At 36.4% G+C, this 18389-nt stretch overlaps 1 protein-coding gene across 1 annotated transcript in view; it reads left to right on the forward strand.

Moving 5' to 3' along the window:
- PCLO (piccolo presynaptic cytomatrix protein) overlaps positions 1 to 18389 on the forward strand; it is a 318033-nt gene that overhangs the window by 258398 nt on the left and 41246 nt on the right. The window contains exons 20-23 of the mRNA XM_018910330.3: positions 1928 to 2108; positions 3294 to 3488; positions 4745 to 4927; positions 15656 to 15797. Coding sequence (XP_018765875.2) covers positions 1928 to 2108; positions 3294 to 3488; positions 4745 to 4927; positions 15656 to 15797 — 701 coding nt within the window. The remainder of the gene's footprint in view (positions 1 to 1927; positions 2109 to 3293; positions 3489 to 4744; positions 4928 to 15655; positions 15798 to 18389) is intronic.

An 18389-nucleotide genomic window follows, 5' to 3' on the forward strand; every position in this document is an offset into this window, starting at 1 on the left:
TAATTAGAAACAGAAGCACAGGAAAATTGATGTCTCATGCAGAGTAACTGAGAGTATCTGGGCTCATTCTACATTTGAATTCTGAAAAAAAGCCACACAGTTCATCTCCAGTTCCCCTTTGTGTAACTACCAAACTGAGCAATCAGTGTCACTATTTGAACAATTACTAAAATAAATGCATAGGAAGCTGCTACATGATTACTTATTTCCTGCATCCTGTGTCCATATTCTTGTTGAGTTCAGCATGTTTGTCCAAATGCAGGGCCTTATTGAAAATTTACATCCTTGTCTTTAAGACATTTAGAAAAGGGATGCTCTAGCAGCTGCTTCTACATGAAGATTTAAACCTTTCCCCTTCAAAATTTTTTCAACCTCTAGAACTACTTTTTTTTGTTTTTAATTATTTTTAAATTGTGAAAGCAGTTATTTAGGCAAAAAACTAACAGAAAAGACTATCCAGTGTATCTCAGCATCAGGATGCCCAGAGGAATCCTGCACCATAACATCAGATGTGGGATATCCAAATTGTGCCCCAAAGACTTGCTTGAATTGAGCCAGCAGCACGATTGAATCTGCCCCAGAAGAAAAGTGGCACATCAAGGTCCATGTCCATGGAAAGTGAAACCTCTCCTCCTACAGAGCAGAGCCCCCAGCCTACCCTGCCCATTGGCAACAATCCTCAGCCATGCTCTCCTCCAAGTCTTTTTCAAGACTTAACTAAAAACCACAACAAGGAGCATGATAAAGAGTTCATTTGTTAAGATTAATTATAGGTCTAACCACAAAGACAGATCATAGACAACCTATAAAACTAAAAGGAAGTAAGGAAAGGAAAAAGGCTTTTAACCTAGAAACCATCAGTTGTTGACTTCCCCATCCCTGTACTTGAAGAGGTTTTCTTTAATTCAGGGTCTTGTAATAAAGTGACAAAACCATTGTTCCCTGAGGTAATTGCACACTTTATTTGTCTAGCAGTTTTAAAACTTCCCTACCTGACATTAACCCTCTCACTTTAGAGCCAGTTGCAAATCTATATTTGACCTTCCTTCAAGATCCTGTGATGAATTTCAGTATTTTACATCCCTTGGGCCCTCTCAGCTGCAAGTTTATTAAGAGTGTAAAGGGTCTTTTTGGTGTCAGTGCTCTTTTTTTGTTTGGTTGGTTTTTAAATCTATATTTTTTTAAAGAAATTTCACCAAAGGCCTGCTAACAATGAAGGTGGCTTAGAGCAGATTTCATCTACAATGTTTGCAGGTTTTTAAGCCAGTTTGTTTCATTCCTACATTACCATTGCACCTCCTTTTTTCCCTCAGTAATGTTTAGATGCCTGAATTGTCAGATGAATTCTATTATTTTAATGAAGTGGAAGAGTAACCCTGTTTTTTTCTTTTTGTTGCTACTTCTGCATATACGGATTTTTTAAAGACTCGAAAAGCATGAGCCTCATATTATTGAAGACCTTAATAAAAGCAAATATGCAACTTTTTTCCCCTTAAAAGCCCTGAAAAAAGGGTGGAAATTATACTGCTTGCTTCTCCCATTAGAAAATGTCTGTGCAGAGGCAGAATGCCTGGATGTCTTTTTAATGTCTTTTTACTGTAGCTGTCAAGCTAGTGCTCACAAGCTGCCATCTGAACTGCCCAGTTGCCTTTGTGTGAAGCTATGCCACAGTCAAAGGACTCAGTTCACAGTTCTGACTGAGGTCCTTGTGAGAACACTTTGATTCAGACACATCAGTATGCTACTGCATCTGGGTTTGGGGTCACAGCATGCCCAGAGAGTCCTGAGTCTGTCAGCACACAGCCTTATACCCTTCACTCTTACACTTGATTGCAACTTCTGACAACACAGCTCTAGTTTCTTCTGCTGTGTACAATCATAAAAAGGTCAGATACAGGCCATATATTATACTTTGATTTATTTGTAGGTTTTGATTGAGTTATCCAGCATCTCTCAGCTTGACAACACTCCTCGGTGGTATCCTCTTAAAGAACAGAGTGAAAACATAGATCATGGGAAATCTCATTCTGAAAAGAGTAGCCAGCAATCTCCAAAACCATCTGTCATCAAGAGCAGAAGTCATGGAATCTTCCCGGACCCCTCCAAGGGTAGGAATGACTTGGTGCACCTGATACGAAATATTTTCCCAGATGATGTGTAAACCTTTGCTATGTGTAAGTTCTAATAGAAAAATAAAGATACTGGTATGAAGTTTGTATAAATTTTTATTAAAAATGCATTTATCTCTGTGATTAATTAGTTGGAGACAAGGTTTAAGTTGTCTCATTCTTTCCAGCCAGATTACTGAGCAATTATGTCCTTAAAACAGCAGCATACAGACTCTACTACTATTCTAGATGTGCTTTGCACATCTGTTATAGATCTGTGCCCTTTTCATTTTCTTGATAGCCTTGGGCAAACTCAATACATATTTAGCTTTCTATTTTTCATGTTCCTTAAATATTCTATGGATTTTTTTCCTCTGAAAATGCCACGTTAATATTTTAAAAAACAATAATTATGCTGCAATAATGCATATGCATTTCCAGTCAATGATAATGGATTGTAGCACATCTCAGTTGTATTGGAAATCAGTGGAGCTGATACAGTAGAAATATACTAATGTTTACAAAACCAGAATTGATCTCAGTGTCTCCTGGTTCAAGAAATTTATGTCTCTTTTTTTTATACTAAGTAGTCAGTGGACAGGTGCTCTCTTAAAACACATTATGTGTCCTATCAAAGCAAAAAACATTCCATCTACAATCCAGATGAGAGCCCCAGAGGGACATGACTCTGCTCCATCTCCTCTCTATTTCTCTGTTTAACATTTTGCCAGGGACTGGTGTCCATATAAGATGTCTGTCTGAATTAGAGGTAAGTATAGAAGATATTGTAAGTTAGGCTGTGATTTTCCTGATGGCATTATTCAGGATAAAATTACTTGTATTGGCTAAAAGTTTGGTACTGGTGTTGGTGATACTGCCTATGCCATCATTCCACCAGTTTGGACCAGCACAGGAGATCTAATTCACAGGGGATAAACAAACAATACTAAATAAATTGTTCCCTGGGCCAGGTAACAGTGGGAAAGTAGAAAATAATGGTTTATAAAAGTTTCCTTATTGTGATATATCCTGATGCTTTAAATGGAAAGGCACAGTTTAATCTTTATTCCTTGTTCTGAGAGAGAAGTAAAGAGAACCAGTTCTGAGAGACGAGTCAAGAGAAAGAGCATGAAATTGTTTGTTTTTAATAAATGCAAGAGTTGTACTTCTTCATTTTCCTGGTAGACATGCAGGTGCCCACCATTGAGAAATCCCACAGCAGCCCAGGGAGCTCCAAGTCTTCTTCTGAAGGCCATCTCCGCTCTCACGGTCCCTCCCGCAGCCAAAGCAAAACCAGCGTCACTCAAACCCACCTTGAAGACGCTGGGGCAGCCATCGCCGCTGCTGAAGCAGCTGTGCAGCAGCTCCGCCTTCAACCAAGTAAAAGACGCAAATAAATTCCTCAGCATGGCAGCTTAATGTTCATCTGTTGCCTTTTTCCCTGCTGTCCTTCCCTTTTCGGCTATTTTCTTTTTTTTTTTCTGTTCTTGGCACACTGTGCTCACTCTGTTCAATGTCTTTCTTTGTGTGCCTGTGTGTGGATACATATAATTACAATATACTCTTGTATTTAGAAGTCTTTTATTTATTTAGTTATTTATTTATTTTATAAAGACTGCAGTGAAACTGGCTGTTTCTCCATCAGTCCCTTCACTCATGGTCCATGATGTTCCATGGTTGTGCATGACTCACAGAGAAGCCCACTGTGTTTTGATGTCACTAAGTACCTACCAATGAAATAATCAAAACCTGCAGAGATGAAACTGCCAGCTCTTCAAATTGCATACAAGACTGAGACCACATTAATAACAGGATGTATCTATAAGCAGTAATCATGAAGGACAGTACTATACACACAAAAGAAGATTTGAAGTTAAAGAAACTTTTTTTTAACTACATGGTTGAGATTTCTATTTTTGAAACATGACTGTAAATATCTATTTTATTTTTTTTGGAAAGGAAATATAAGGCAACTTTCTTTATATCTCAGATAAGATTGTGTTAGTGATGAGCAGAACAGAAATACAATAAAAACATTAAACACAATAATTGCAAAACCATTAAACACACAGAGCCAGTAACAACATCAGATTTCAGCACTGTTGTCAAGTTAGCAAACTCAAAGGGAGTTGAGAGCTAAGTCAGGTGTCAGAGTTCAATTTTTTAAGTAGATTTTTACCATGGATTGATTAAGGGTCAAGGTAGATTTCATCTGACAACTTCAAATAGGTTAAAATAAGTTAATACTATTCCATTCAAAAGGATTACTCTCCAGAGTATACTACAGACCAGTGTCATCTGATTGCTAGCTGAGGGTTTAGTTGATGGCAAATTAAATCTCTCTGACTGTGAAGTCATTGTGTTTGTCTTTAGGATTTGTTGATATGCCATAAACTCACCATGGTATAGTGCAAAACTGGGGGAAAATTATTTCCCTTGTCTTCACTGTCATTAATACAGAAACAGCCAGTTTTGATACTCTTTAATGCTGTGCATGTGGTGTCTCTTTGGTGTTTGAAAACACTATTACTTAAATACAGAAAAAAAAACCCACTTCTGTTTGCATGAATAACATTTAAGCTGGTTCCATCTGAGGATACATACTCTGGGTTTCCATTTCACCCACACTGCCACAGCAGCACATAAAAGCGGTCAGTCTAATCATGCCAGGAAGCAGCACAGACACAGCATAGCAGGAGTCCTCCCTATTCAAAGAACTCAGTCTGACAATCTGCCTCCACCAGCCAATGACAACAAAGACCAAAGCCAACTAGCCCTCAGGAAAGTGATGTCTGATGGACCAGTCAAGCCTGAAGGAGGTGAGCAGAAAGACATGGTTAAGAAACCAACTACATCCCCAATACTTCTTGCCATGTCAACTAATTCATTGCAATATTTAAGTATTTATTTTACCCCTCCATTAAGTGCTGTAAATGTTAACATGAATCAAGAACTCTGCTTGATTTTTCCACCTATCGGTGCATAAATCCATCATGAAAAACTGTGCTAAGAAGCATTATGAAACAACAAATGTGTGCACTTCCATTCCACTGGAGTACTTGGAATTCTGTTAAAAAGTAGTATAGCTTTGCTCATGTTGTTGCCTAATAAAAAGCATGCATCCAAGCTGGTCTGCTTAAGCATGATTGGACATTTCTTGTACTGTGACAAAAACCTAACTGCACATTTTTATTTCTAAAAATGTAATCGGGACAATAACAATTCCTGTTTCTTGTTCCAACACAATTATCATGTCAACAGTCATTAGCATAGATAATTTTTCAAACCACCAGTGGAAAGGAAAGGAGTTTTGATCCATGTATAGCTCAATCTCTTGATACTGTTCCTATCAGCATCTTTAAAAATTATTTTCTACTTGTAGGCACCTGTAATACCACATATCATCAGTTTATTCCCTCATCACAAATAAAGAGCCAGAATCTCAATCAGTTCAAATTGCCACTGTTCTTTTGACTTCTGGAGCATCTTGTTTATTTCCATGGAATCTGAGGGATAATCCAAATAAATGTACTGACTGAACTCCCAGATGTTTTGTGCTGTAATCCCTTCCTAAACTCTCAGGATGCATTGAAGGTTTTTCTGTCAACACCATTGCACACATTGGACAATATGAGTTGGCTGAGAGGGGTGCAGGGGAGAAAAAGGAAATGGTACTTTAGACAATATATTCTAAGGGTTGTGGTACAAGCTCAGGCATCATGTCTGAAAGCTGCATACCACTGCTGGGGGGTAGACCATTCAAATCTAAATGACTCTTATGGTCTTTTGGGCTGTTGTGTCTGTCAAGTTTTATCGCAGACTCATAGCCCTGTGGTGATGCCTTTTCACACAGATAGGTAATTCAAAACATTTGAAGTGATGTAAGGTTGAATATATAAGGTTCAGATAAACTTCTATAATAAAAAAATAGGGAGTCTGTTGGCTTCAAGTGCCTGTGCCAACAACTATCTTCTTTACTTTTAAAATTGCAAAAAGAATATATACTAATATGTACTTGGCTCAGCAATAAAGGAAGCATCATAGAGATTTATGGGAATAAGAGCCCCCATTATAAATAATGAGTCCACATTATAATAATAAGAGTCCAGTCCACAGTAATATATAAAAAAAGGTTAAAATTGTTATGAAGACATGTAGTACTTTTGTCTTTTTACTTCTGACAAATAAACACAATACATGGTCACCTACACAATGCTTACAAGTCTGGTTTCAGACCTGTGACATGTTTTGGCTTTTCTTTATTGTTCCAAAGATAGTTTGTCCAAATTTATTCACATGAGGTAGGACAGTAGTTACCATTTTGAGGGTAATGACTCTCATGGCTTTTAGCAGGAATGAAAAGCAAGATGATTTCAGAGCAGTTTTGTGGAGCATGAAAGTAAAATGAGTCTGTAACCTCTAATGGTAAAAGCACCAAAAATACTCAAAACAGCTTCCAACTTATGGACTTTGTGGGATGAAGAGATGATAAAGAAAGGAGAGATTTCCCCTTCATTGTGAACTATGACTATCAGGGCATTGTCAGTCTCCCAGTCCATTCCTAAAGGGACAATGCATGTTTGTGGTACTCACCTCCATTATACCCTACTTTACTGTTAGCTGCAAAAGGACACATAAGGAACTGGTTTAATGACTGAACAGTCATCTTGGCAAGTTAGTAACTTTTTGTTACTATGTCTCAAAGCCCTTTGCTAAGGAAGCCATTACAGATAATACACAACATTATTATTATTTTTTTACCACCTCTATTTGTCTGTGCATTTATTAAACAACAGCACCTTTTAGAAGAATTGTTTGAGTTTTTTCAGCCTAAGTACACAAAGGTGATGGAAATGATTCTGTGCTGAGAAGTCCCTGTATGCCTAAGATAACCCTCAGAAGAGTGTCCTCCTTTGACATTGTCTCTCAATAGCTCCATTTTTTCTCTTGAATTGAACTGGCTCTAGAAAAAACAACAAACCAAGCAAGACAAGGATCCTCAGTCATTCTGACAATGCCTCAGAGAAATCCTTCTCTTCTTCTGATTCCTAGGACCCTTTCTATTGGGTCTATTTTGTCAGTTATCAATTGTGTATCTGTTGAGAAGTAACAAGGAAATCATAAACAAGATCAGCACCTATAACATAAAGAGCGTATTTGGTGGAAACAAAGGTCTTTCATCAGTTTTTTTGTTGAACTGAATTGTTTCTGTATTCCTTTTAAAGAGCAAAAATATATTTAAATCAATCTGCTTTAAAATTCAGGTGAAGACGCAACAAAAACCATAGATTTTTGCTGAGAACCTTTGTTAAATCCAACTTTCAGCAGTTAATTAAAAATAAACCCTGAAGTATAATTTAGCCATTCCCCATGAGAGATAAGAGTGTGATCCACAAAGAAACCAACTGCATGCTACAATTTCCAATCACATCCCTCAGAGAGGAACAATAACAATTTCAGAGCCAACTCTTTGAAGCCAGAAGTTGCAAGGGATCCAAGTCAGAGGACGGCTTGAGTTAATTTCATTTAAGTTTTGTGCAATATATGAATCATTTCCAATTACACATTCACTTTAAATTAAGCACATTCCCTTCAACATAAATTTGTGTATTAAGAGTTTATCCACCAGATGAGTCAGTGTTAGACACAGTGTCAATCAGTCCACCACCTTTTCAGTCAGTAATTTATCCCACAGAAGAATCTTCTCATTATATGGAATTTTCTTGGCAGGTCAGTGATGTTTTAAATAAATTATTTTAGAGTTCTCCAGATAATTTTAAATTTGGAGATGTTCTGATTATTCAAAACACCACTAGTTCTCTGGATACATGCATATGAAAAAGTAGGTGTATTTGGAATATAATTTTTACTGATTTTATAAAAAAGTCTTTTGAAACCAAGATTCTAGATTTAAAGGAATAAATAACATGCTTTAGTTTTAATACCTTTCAATAAAGTGAATAAGAAAGACAAGGAACAGAAAAAAACTTTAGCACCTGTGTTAAGCAGAAAGGTGCACTACCTCTGCCTCACCACGGCAGAAATTTGATTGGCTTGTCCTTCTTTGCAGAGAAAAAGATTCCAGATTTTCCCCTAAAGAACAATGATTGTACAATGAAAAATCAATTCCTTTATTACATTAGAATATCCAAGGGTGAAAAAAACACCATTATTTTATGACCAAATAGGAGAATTTCTAGAAATTTATTTTGAACCTTCCTAGCATCGTTGAAGAGCAGTAAATTAATATTTAAATAGTAAACAGCTCAGTAAGTGAATTTAAGTCTCAACATCATTGTAGCCCTATACATTTTTTATTCTTTCTAACAGGCACTCATGAAAAAGAAGCTACAAGTCAGTAGGCTATTGCTTGTATATATTTTGTTGATGGATGCCATAGGCAACTCCTCTTCCATTTGGCTCACTTTAACCCAACCAAAAAAAGAAGCAACCTGCCACAATAAAAACACTGCTATACTCACCTGAACTAGTTAGCAGGTGTTCAAGATCTAGAGAAATTGCCATGTGTTTCAGTTAAAGATCCAAACATCCCTGTTAATTTGAGGTAATACCAGCATTATAATTCCACAGGAATTTCTGTCTAATTTTCAATAAGAGAAAGAATTTTTCAAGATCAAACCTCTACCAACCTAAAGTCACATTTCCTTAAAACACTCTCTGACACATGTACCTGTATGATATTTTTTGTCACTGAAAATGGTGGGGTGGGGGAGGTGGGGGTCAGAGGAGGGGAAAAAATGGAGTCCCACAGGATTTCATGGAGAACATTTCATTTTTTACATTACACATTCTCCATCATGACACAACAGCTTTTCCAAACAGTTGTATGTCAAGTGATTTTACTGGCTGGGGGAGATCAACTCTCAGAGGTGATGCTGTTAGCTAGAATGCCTACAGTTTCAAAACTCTACACCAGGGTTTTCAGAAAGGTACCAAATTAAACCTGTCAATTTAAACATCTCAAAGAATGCCAGTTTAAAACACTTCAGTTCAGAAGACAGCACACCTGCTTTTAACTGTCTTGAACCAACAACTTTGACATGAGTTCACTTAAGTGTCACCATAATAGGTTAAAGCTACACAGAAATGCAATATGATGCTTGCATCAAGACATTGTCATCACTGTGCAACCCATGATGCAAGGCTGAGCCAGCACTGTGTAATTTCTAGCCACTTAGCTGCAAGAAATTAAAACTTATATGAATTTTCCTTATCACTAAGTTCTATTTGCTGGCTTTAGCAACAATGGAATAAAAGGAAATTGCTTCCTAGGTTACATAAATCTTCTGAATTGGATATGATTGTGGTTTCAAATACCTGCTAATTTGGGATCCCTTTTGGTCTGTATCCATTTTCACACATTTACCAGGCAATGCCATGTTTTAATTTCCTATATTATTTTAGGATATTTCCTTCACACTTAAATAATTTATAGCCCAAAGCTGTTTAGTGACTCATGTCACTATTTTCTTAATTTCCAAGTTAAATGGACCTTCATATTGCTCCAAATAACCCATTTCCAAGAATCATTATCAAAACAAGAACAGTTTGTCCCCACTCTCTGCAGATAGCAGAGAGTGCCTTTTCAAACCTTGTTCCAATCTAATAGCTGGTGCATTTTGCTTTGGTTATTCCTGCTATTCACTCTTTCACCATTTTAAACTGACATGTACTTTCAGAGAATTGCTCAGCTTCTTCATTTAATAACTCTTATTTCAAAAGTGTGTTTTCAACATTCTGTAGGGTAGACTAACCCTACAGAGTGCATGGAAAGTTATTTCTTCCAAATTGCTTTCCTGGGTAAAGAAATTACTTCAATACAGTTTAAGAAATGTGTTGTTCTTCTGTTACTCATCTCAAATGGTAAATTTCTCTGTAAATGGTTGTCTTGAACTTTCACAAAGTATCCCTGGTCAGTATATGGTCAAATCCATGTCTAACATACAGCTGTGGCTGAGATGGGTGACACCATGGCTTAAAGTCCTATTCAGTATGAGGTACCATTAGGAAAATAAACTGTCTTGGCTGACCTGAGGTAGATGTGCTTGATCACCAGTTCTTTATGTATTCCCAATCTGTTGCCAGTTCACAAAAGATTCAACAAGCAGTTCCAACAACAGTTTTACCCTTACTGAGCAAGCTGGAGCAGGTCTTGCTTTTAAAGCTAGCAAACACTTCATGAAAATAGGAAAACTGGCATTTGGGGCACTTTGAGGTTGGAGCATTTGAAACACAAGGCTACTGAGAATGAAGGGCAGCCAAGCTTCTGCCAAAAGACACTGTATGAGATGCCCAGTCTGTTGGTCATCAGGAAATTACACACAGCAGATGGGTTCTCTAACCTTCTCCCACGGGCTTGCATCTCTTTAAGACTCAGTGTGATGCTTTCGGCCATTTTTGTCACTCAGAGGTTCTCAGAAGATGGACAGTTAAAAGAACAATTTATTTCAAGTAATTAGAGGCCAATTGGGGAAACTTAATCCTGAATCCATACTTGATGAACGTGGTTTTCCCTCCTCCTGTTTGTTTCACAAACAGAATCATCATTCCCAATGTGTTTTGACAGTATAATTCTGTTTCTAGACAGAAACTGGAAAAGGGGAACATCTGCAGTTTATTTACCAGGAGAAGGTGCTGGTTGAGTCTATTCTTTCCTCCGTATGAACCACAGAACTATAAAGTCAACTTTTTAAAATTTAAGTTTTTTTAAAACATCCATTCACTGTAGAATAGCTGGAGTGTCTGAGAGTGCTGGATTTTTTCCATTTTCCTGCTGATTTAGTAGCTCCTGGTTACAGGTCTTGTGTATATGATCTATCTTCCCTGTATTAGGTTCTAACAAAGCATCCTCTCTGTTGTCTGTTGAAAACAGACTTTTCTGAACCATTAAGTGAAATCATATGCTTTCCAAGCTTTCCTCTCTTAGTGATTTTAATACTATATTTTCTTCATGCTAAGGCATGACTTACATGTTTTTCTTTATTCTAAAGGCTTTTTTTCTAACTGAGTCCATCAGCCAAAGCATAATCAAATACATTTTTTTGCCATAATAATGATAATTTTTAAAAGTAGAAATAAAAAGATGGATCTGAAAGGTGAGGTCAGTGCTAGCCTCCATTACTGAATCAGCAATTCTTTTCCAAAAAGTCATAAGGATTGTATTTACCATATCCAAACATCATTCTGTTGAATTTTTTCTTTTTTTCTGTAAACCATGCAGAGTACAAAAGGTATCTCTCTAATAGTTTTTTTAGGGGGGAAATCCTGGTCCTACACCAGGTATAAAATTGTCATCCACTTTCTTGGAAACTGAAATAATTACTGTAAGAACTTTTCCAACTCATTTATATATTATTCACTGGAATAATTGACCTAAAATTTTGTTCATGCTAGAGCCTGTAAAACAGGCAGTTGAACAGAATCACTCAGAGGCAGCATTAACACCACACTTCAAACTACTAAATGTGACATATGTACCCATTAACACCCATTCCAAGGAGAGAACATTTCAACTCATCGAGAGAACAACCAGCTAAAAGAGGATTAACAGATGAAAATTAAATCAAACCACAACAATAGCATTTTATAATGGGAAAATCTGTGCCCTATTTCAGAGGAAGCAGCTCATATTAAGGTTTTAAACTTTCATTTCATATTGGTATTTTTCATAGTTAAATGTCTGGGACGCCCAGATATAATGATATTGAAGTCCTTAGAAAGTGCAAGCACCTGATAAACCATGTAAAGGGTTTACAGAAATAGGGCTGGAGGGGATGAAGGGACATTTCCTTTCTCCCAGAGAGAGGCCAAATGAAGGTGCATAATGACTTTCAGTTAAGTTTTGTCTCTTTCATTTGCTGGGGCCTGAAGAGTCTTTTCTCTAAAAATGTAAGGCCTTGAGAATCATGTAATTGGCAGTAAGAGCTTGTCTTTGACAAGTATTTTAAAATTTTTTAAGCTTTCTAAGAGTTTCTAAAAGTTGTTTATTGGTTTGGTTGGGTTTGGGGTTGTTTGGGGGAGGGGGTGCATCACTTATGAGCCAGAGAATAATTTGCAAAACCAAAAACAAACAAAAAAAAATAAGCATGGCTCTTACACCCTCTGGGTACTTAATATTCAAATGATGAAAAGTGCCTTCTGATAGACATTGTAGATTTCAGATAAACATTGTAGAACCTTGTAGGTTCAGGCACCTGTGTGATACCAGATGACAATATCTAATCTTTGGACCCAAGTGAATCCATATGAAACTGTCCAAATGCTACAGACCAAAGCACCTTCTGCCAGAACTTTGCTGTCAAAATCCACAGACTAAAGAATTTTCTAGCATAGGCAGATGTAAGCAGAAGCTCTGTAACTCAGAATTAACCTGCCCTAAAACCATAATTAAAATTAAAATTAAAACTAAATATGATGGAATGGTTTATGTGGATATGAACCCAATTGACCAAGCAAGGTGGAAATTGTTCTGACACTTTCAGGACTTCACAGACCTTACATAGACTGGTAAGACTAGAGGAGCAACAGAGTGAGGTTGGACCTTCTTGTTAAAGTTCCTAAGACAATGTTTGCATGTATTCAAAGAGAAAGGGCAAGACTGCAAATGAGTGTGTGTACGAGTTTCTTGAATATAAGGGCATGGAACTAGTTCTATCTTTCCACATAGAGCAGAACTATATCCTTAGTTATACCATGGGTATAACTAGGAAAATATCAGGAAAAATATTGCATGGCAGCAAGCACTGCCACGTCATCTGAACTCCAAAGTTGTGCACATAACCAGCAGAAACTTAGAGGCCTAGATGTATCTGTAAAAATCCTGACATGTAGAAAATGTGGGTGTCTCACAAGTTATAAGATGATCTCTGTATCCAGATTCAGAATTTGTCACAAAACCAGCTGTAAATCTATTTGTGGATTTCATTTCTTGTCACAAACTGACACTGTGATTCATTACTTTCATAGAGCAGACAGGAAAAAAACCCAAAACGAATAACATTAAAATTTAGAATTTTCAAAATCCAGTCACGAATCTAAACTTGGATCCATTATAACCATTCACCAAGTGAAGTGACCTTAGGGAAAAAAAACCCCATCAATATGGAAAATTATGTGAATTGGTGAAAACAGTAGAAAAACTAAAAATACAGCATACTGAATGTGTAATCAGGATACAGCTGTTTCAAAAGAAACAGCTATGCGTTGATTATAAATAGATGAAGCAAAACTTCTAACCCATTTCTAAAGGCTTCATTCAAAATTTTATGGATTAAACTAAATTCTAGGTTCTTACTGGTTTTAGAAATCCATCAGTAAAGATACAAGAAATAATAGTGTTTACAGCAAAGTCAGTAAAAAAAAAAAAATCCTAGATATGAAAGATCCTTTCAGGCCAGATATGTTATGGTAGAGATATTTGCTACACTAAGTAAATTCATGCCTAGGGCAAGAACTGACGATTCTTTTCTGTGCTGGCACAATGTTGTTTTGGCTTCCATGGGTTTTGCAGATGTGTTGATCTCCCATTTGTACTCACCTCTGAGGCATTTGTCATGCCATGGCAAAAAAAAAAGCCAACAAAACAAGCTAACCTAAAGGAGCCTCAGAATTCCAAACAGAAAACCTTGTGGGGCATACAGGTCATGCAAACACAATGAGAACTGTGGTAATGAATCAGTTTGGGACAGGCATGAGAGAGCCACAATTCAGGCTGTTAAACACAGGGCAACTGGCAATAATATGTTATACCAGGGAGTTTGACCTCTCCTCTCTGAAACATCATTCTTGCCCAGCATTTCTCAGCAGCATTTTGCTGACATGTCACCACAGGCATAGGAATTCACTCACAGCACCCCCAGCTGAAAGTGACAGAGCAACCACTGCATACAGCCACCCCAGCTGGTTGTCTGTCTGGAAAAACATGGGTGCCTTTCCTCCAGGTGAGATATTGAGAGTATCTGCTAATAACACTATGATTTTAAAATTTATTCCTTTGTATTTACATCCAAGAAGGCAGCCTATGATCAATGTGTAAAGTCATGGAATAGAACTAAAGAATAATTTTATCTGAAAACAACATAGACTGACAGATTCCATTTCTGGCTGTGGGCAATAGTGGAACAAAGGAGATTAATAGAGTTGAAATGATAGAAAAAGTTATGTGACAACTTGGTTTACCAGTGAAGAATCACCATGGAGAATACAGATTCCTTATCCCAATTCCTTGGGATTGCCCAAGATTGATGATATGAGAATTGCTTCATTTACTGCTTCTAGTTCAAATTACTCACCTGGTTTTGCATTATGTTTGAGGAGTTACACTCATCTTCCTGTTTCCACATCAGGCAGCATGCAGCATTCTTCACCAGAAATATTATTCAGTTAATGAGGGATAAAAAATATTGATTCCTAGTTTAAAGCAAGACACTCTTGGGGCTCTGGCTCTTATGACAATTCCAGTTAGATACTTGTCTATTTTTAAAGAAGAATCTCTTTTAACTACTTACATAGGAGTTTCACAGTTCAGCAAAATAACATAAAACCTCATTAAGTCTTCATAGGAAAATAACTTTGCAAAGCATTATTTTATTTCTTCAATATATATGCTCAGTAGGTTGAAATAGATGAAACATGAAAATAGCAGATCTGTTAGAGGACATCTAGAAAAAAAATCCTCAAATCTCTAATAATATTCCCAGACAATTGTGTTATTCAATATGAGAATAGCTACTCTATTGTTCCTGTAATTAATTACTATGTGTAATGTCACTGTGTCCTTTTTCCTTTGTATTTCTCAACTTGCAAAATGCAAAATACTGGATGATTTGTTCATGTAGTGCAGTAATGTCCAAAACACAAAATAAGGCAATCTGAAGTAAAACTAACATATGGTATACTAACACCAAATTGTTTTAAATTAGATGAAGGCATCTCCCATCAAGTTATGTTCATTAAAATTCTATGCACGTAGTAAGAGAGATCCAGATGGGTAGGAGCAGTTGAGAAATATAATGCATAGCTGTGTTATGTCTGAAGAGGGGTTGGGATATTCTCTGTCACTATAGGTCGCCTGCTTATGCATCTTTGCAAACTCCTCTCCTCAAAATCACCTAATGCAAAGAGCATTTCATAAGGAATATGAGGAAGGCTCACTGGGGCTTTCATTTTCCCAAGATTATCATGTGAAAAGTTTCAGATGAATAACTGGTTTTCTGCCACTTTAATCAGAAAAGCAGTGTTAACCATTCTATCCCAGTGTTTTGTTTTTCCTTCAGGCTGTTGATTTGAAGGATTAACATGACTGGAGAAAAAAATATGGTGGTGTACTATTTGGTTTAGAGCACCTTATTGTACATGAAAACAAACCTCATCTGCTAAATATGATAAAGCAACGTTTAAATGTGAAAATATAAAAGTGAAAGCGTTTGCAGCATGTGATTTTGATAAATGACTTTTTTTTTTCCTTAATATCAGTGGTACTGATGTCTTACAAGTTTTTAGTAACCAAATGTTCCTGCCCCGTACAGCAAGGTCTGCTAATCACCGACCTGCAGAAAGTTCTGTCTCCACTGGCTCATCAGCCAGTAGCTTTGGCAGTGGATACAGCATGGATAGCGAAGGCAGCAGCAGTGCCACGGGAGAGAATAATCTATTCCCCATCCCAAGAATGTAAGGTTTTTCCATTCCTATATTGTGTCCTCCATGCACAATTTATAGCACGCTCACTGTGCCAGTCTTCTTCTTATGCAGTTTCCTCTGCAGACTTGAGTTAGGCAGTAGAATATCAGATAAAGGGGAGAGTTCACACTTTTATTCTGCTTTGTGGAGCATTGAATTGTTAATAACTAATCAAACCTCTGTCTCAACCTAGTGAATTTCTTTCTCTCATGTAGGAGATGTGCTGGTCTCAGCCTTTGATGAAAGTGTGTAGAGTTTGGCTTAGCTTACATTTTAAAAGTACAACTATTGTAGGATTGAAAAAGCTTAGTTTAAGTTTTCAGATTTTCCTCCCTCTGTAAAGAGATGCTACCAGTGCAAGGGGAATTCATATTCTGGATACAGCCCAGCTTTTCCCAAGCTTTTAGGAGTTTCAGAAGAATTCCTCAGTTCTTGGCTGGAAAAAGCTTTTTGATACAGAGTCCCTGTAGGCATTATCAAGCCACTATCAGTGTAAAATGATTCAATTTTCCAAATTTTTGACCCAGGTAAGTACTCTACAGAGAAAAGTTTTGCCAGGACTTTTTCACCTCTTCTGTCAGCATGCACCATCATGTATCAATTTCATTCATATTCCCTAATAGAACAAAGTAACTTCTGATCAACTTAGTGATTGTGGCCTGAAATAAATTTACAGATGGACTGTTCTCAAAATATTAATTGGTGGTCATTGTTCATTCATTGTCTGCAATAATTGTTCAGTATTTTTTCTGGAACAAAAAAATGCTTGCTTTTCCCTTGAAGTTGTGAACTATTAGTCACAAAAGATACAAGCTTCCTAGAAAAATTTGAATGAAGTGAAAATTCTCTAAAGCTGTGATATTTCTGAGTATTTATAATTTTAATAAATAAAGCTCAATGGTATTTGTCTAAATCTTGTTAGCAACTAAAGGGAAGATAGAGATAAATCTAACACTTCAATCTCACCTTCAGAATCTAGGGGGATTATGTGAGCTTAGATCATAGGGTGCCAATTGTTTGATTTGTATTGTATTTTTCACTCATGTTGTTCTAAGCAAAAAGGGGGGGGGGTAAGATTGTCTTTGACAACATCAAAAGAAAAAGAAAAATGTTGGACTGTCATTCCTAGCGAGAAAAGCAAAGATACAAAAAATCTTTGTGCACAATAACACAAGATGGAGCTCTCAATAAATTTTTTTCTGTTCACACATGCCAAATCTGAGTCCAAATAACATCACTTACTGTGTACTGACTAGCAATGTGACAGTTCCTACAGTAACTTGCTATTTGGCTGGCAGACTCATTGGTCTCTTAAGCCTGAAATCAGCCCTGCTTCTACTGAAAAGCTGGAGGAAGTCTCCACAGCTTCAGATTTTCTCATATAGAAATGTGTTCTCATAAATTATACTTAATTAAATAAAATATATCCATGTCTCATTTTTCTAAGGCCACACTATTTTTTTATTATGGCATTATGGCACTAAGTTTTTTATATGATTCCAGAGTATTTAAAATTACACAGGAAAGTTATACAGACAGGACCTGCTTCATTTTTCATGTTATTTCCCCAGGGCTTTACATAGCAATGTAAGGAAAATGAATGACAAAATAACTGTTTACCATCAGATCATTAATGGAGAGAATGCCTAAAATAGATAACTGTTTCCATTTTGAATTCTCTATAAAAATTCTTATCTGAATATAAATATAATTGAAATTCCACTCATCATCTGCATTCACACTGGCTTGATAATGACTTCAGGGACTCTGACCTTGTACACTAATTCAGCAAATCCATAAGACCACAGCTTACAATTTGGATGTGAAGTATTAAGAAGGCTAATTGTTTTCTAGAATCTTGGCATTTAAATTCTTTTTTGGTTATAAGCTCTCTGCTTAGACTAAGTTTCTGGTCTATCAATAGAAATTGTTGGATATGCTGAGTTTTAAACTCTTTGTTTTAGTCCAAGTGCTTTTAACCATAGCAACAATTAGTCTTGAAGCAAAATAAAATAATGAAATAGTTACACCATGGGAATTGTTAGATGAGGTAACTAATTAGAATACTTGCCAATATTAAGTAGCTATAACTATCAAGGGAAATTAATAATTATTATACAGTTACATAAATCTGAATATATCTTGTAAAGTCTTTCTAATTTGTTTGTTATTTTTTTAAATACTCTATTATCCTGTTGTAATATTCTTGAAAGCTACTCATGTTCTTATCTCTGATAAAGACCAGATTCTCTATGCCTTTGTGTTGTGTAACCCTTTATAGGAGTACATTGGCTGGAAAATAAAATTCCTTTTGAATGCAAAGGTGAAAACCAACTTAATGATGTATAATGAATATAACCCTTGGGACAAAGAATTCTTGTATCATATTTGTAAGGATTTATGAAGCATTATCTGCAGAAGAAGGAAATAATAGCTTTCAGTTAAAACTGAATATAAAATCACTTGAAAAACTGTGATTTTATACTAATTTTTTAGTTCCCTGTGAATTTGGACAACCTCAGACATGAAGTTTTCTTCTCAGAGGTAGACACTTTTCTACCCACAAGTAAAAAAGAACAGTGC

This window comes from Serinus canaria, chromosome 1A (assembly GCF_022539315.1).
Source record: "Serinus canaria isolate serCan28SL12 chromosome 1A, serCan2020, whole genome shotgun sequence".
NCBI classification, from domain to species: domain Eukaryota; kingdom Metazoa; phylum Chordata; class Aves; order Passeriformes; family Fringillidae; genus Serinus; species Serinus canaria.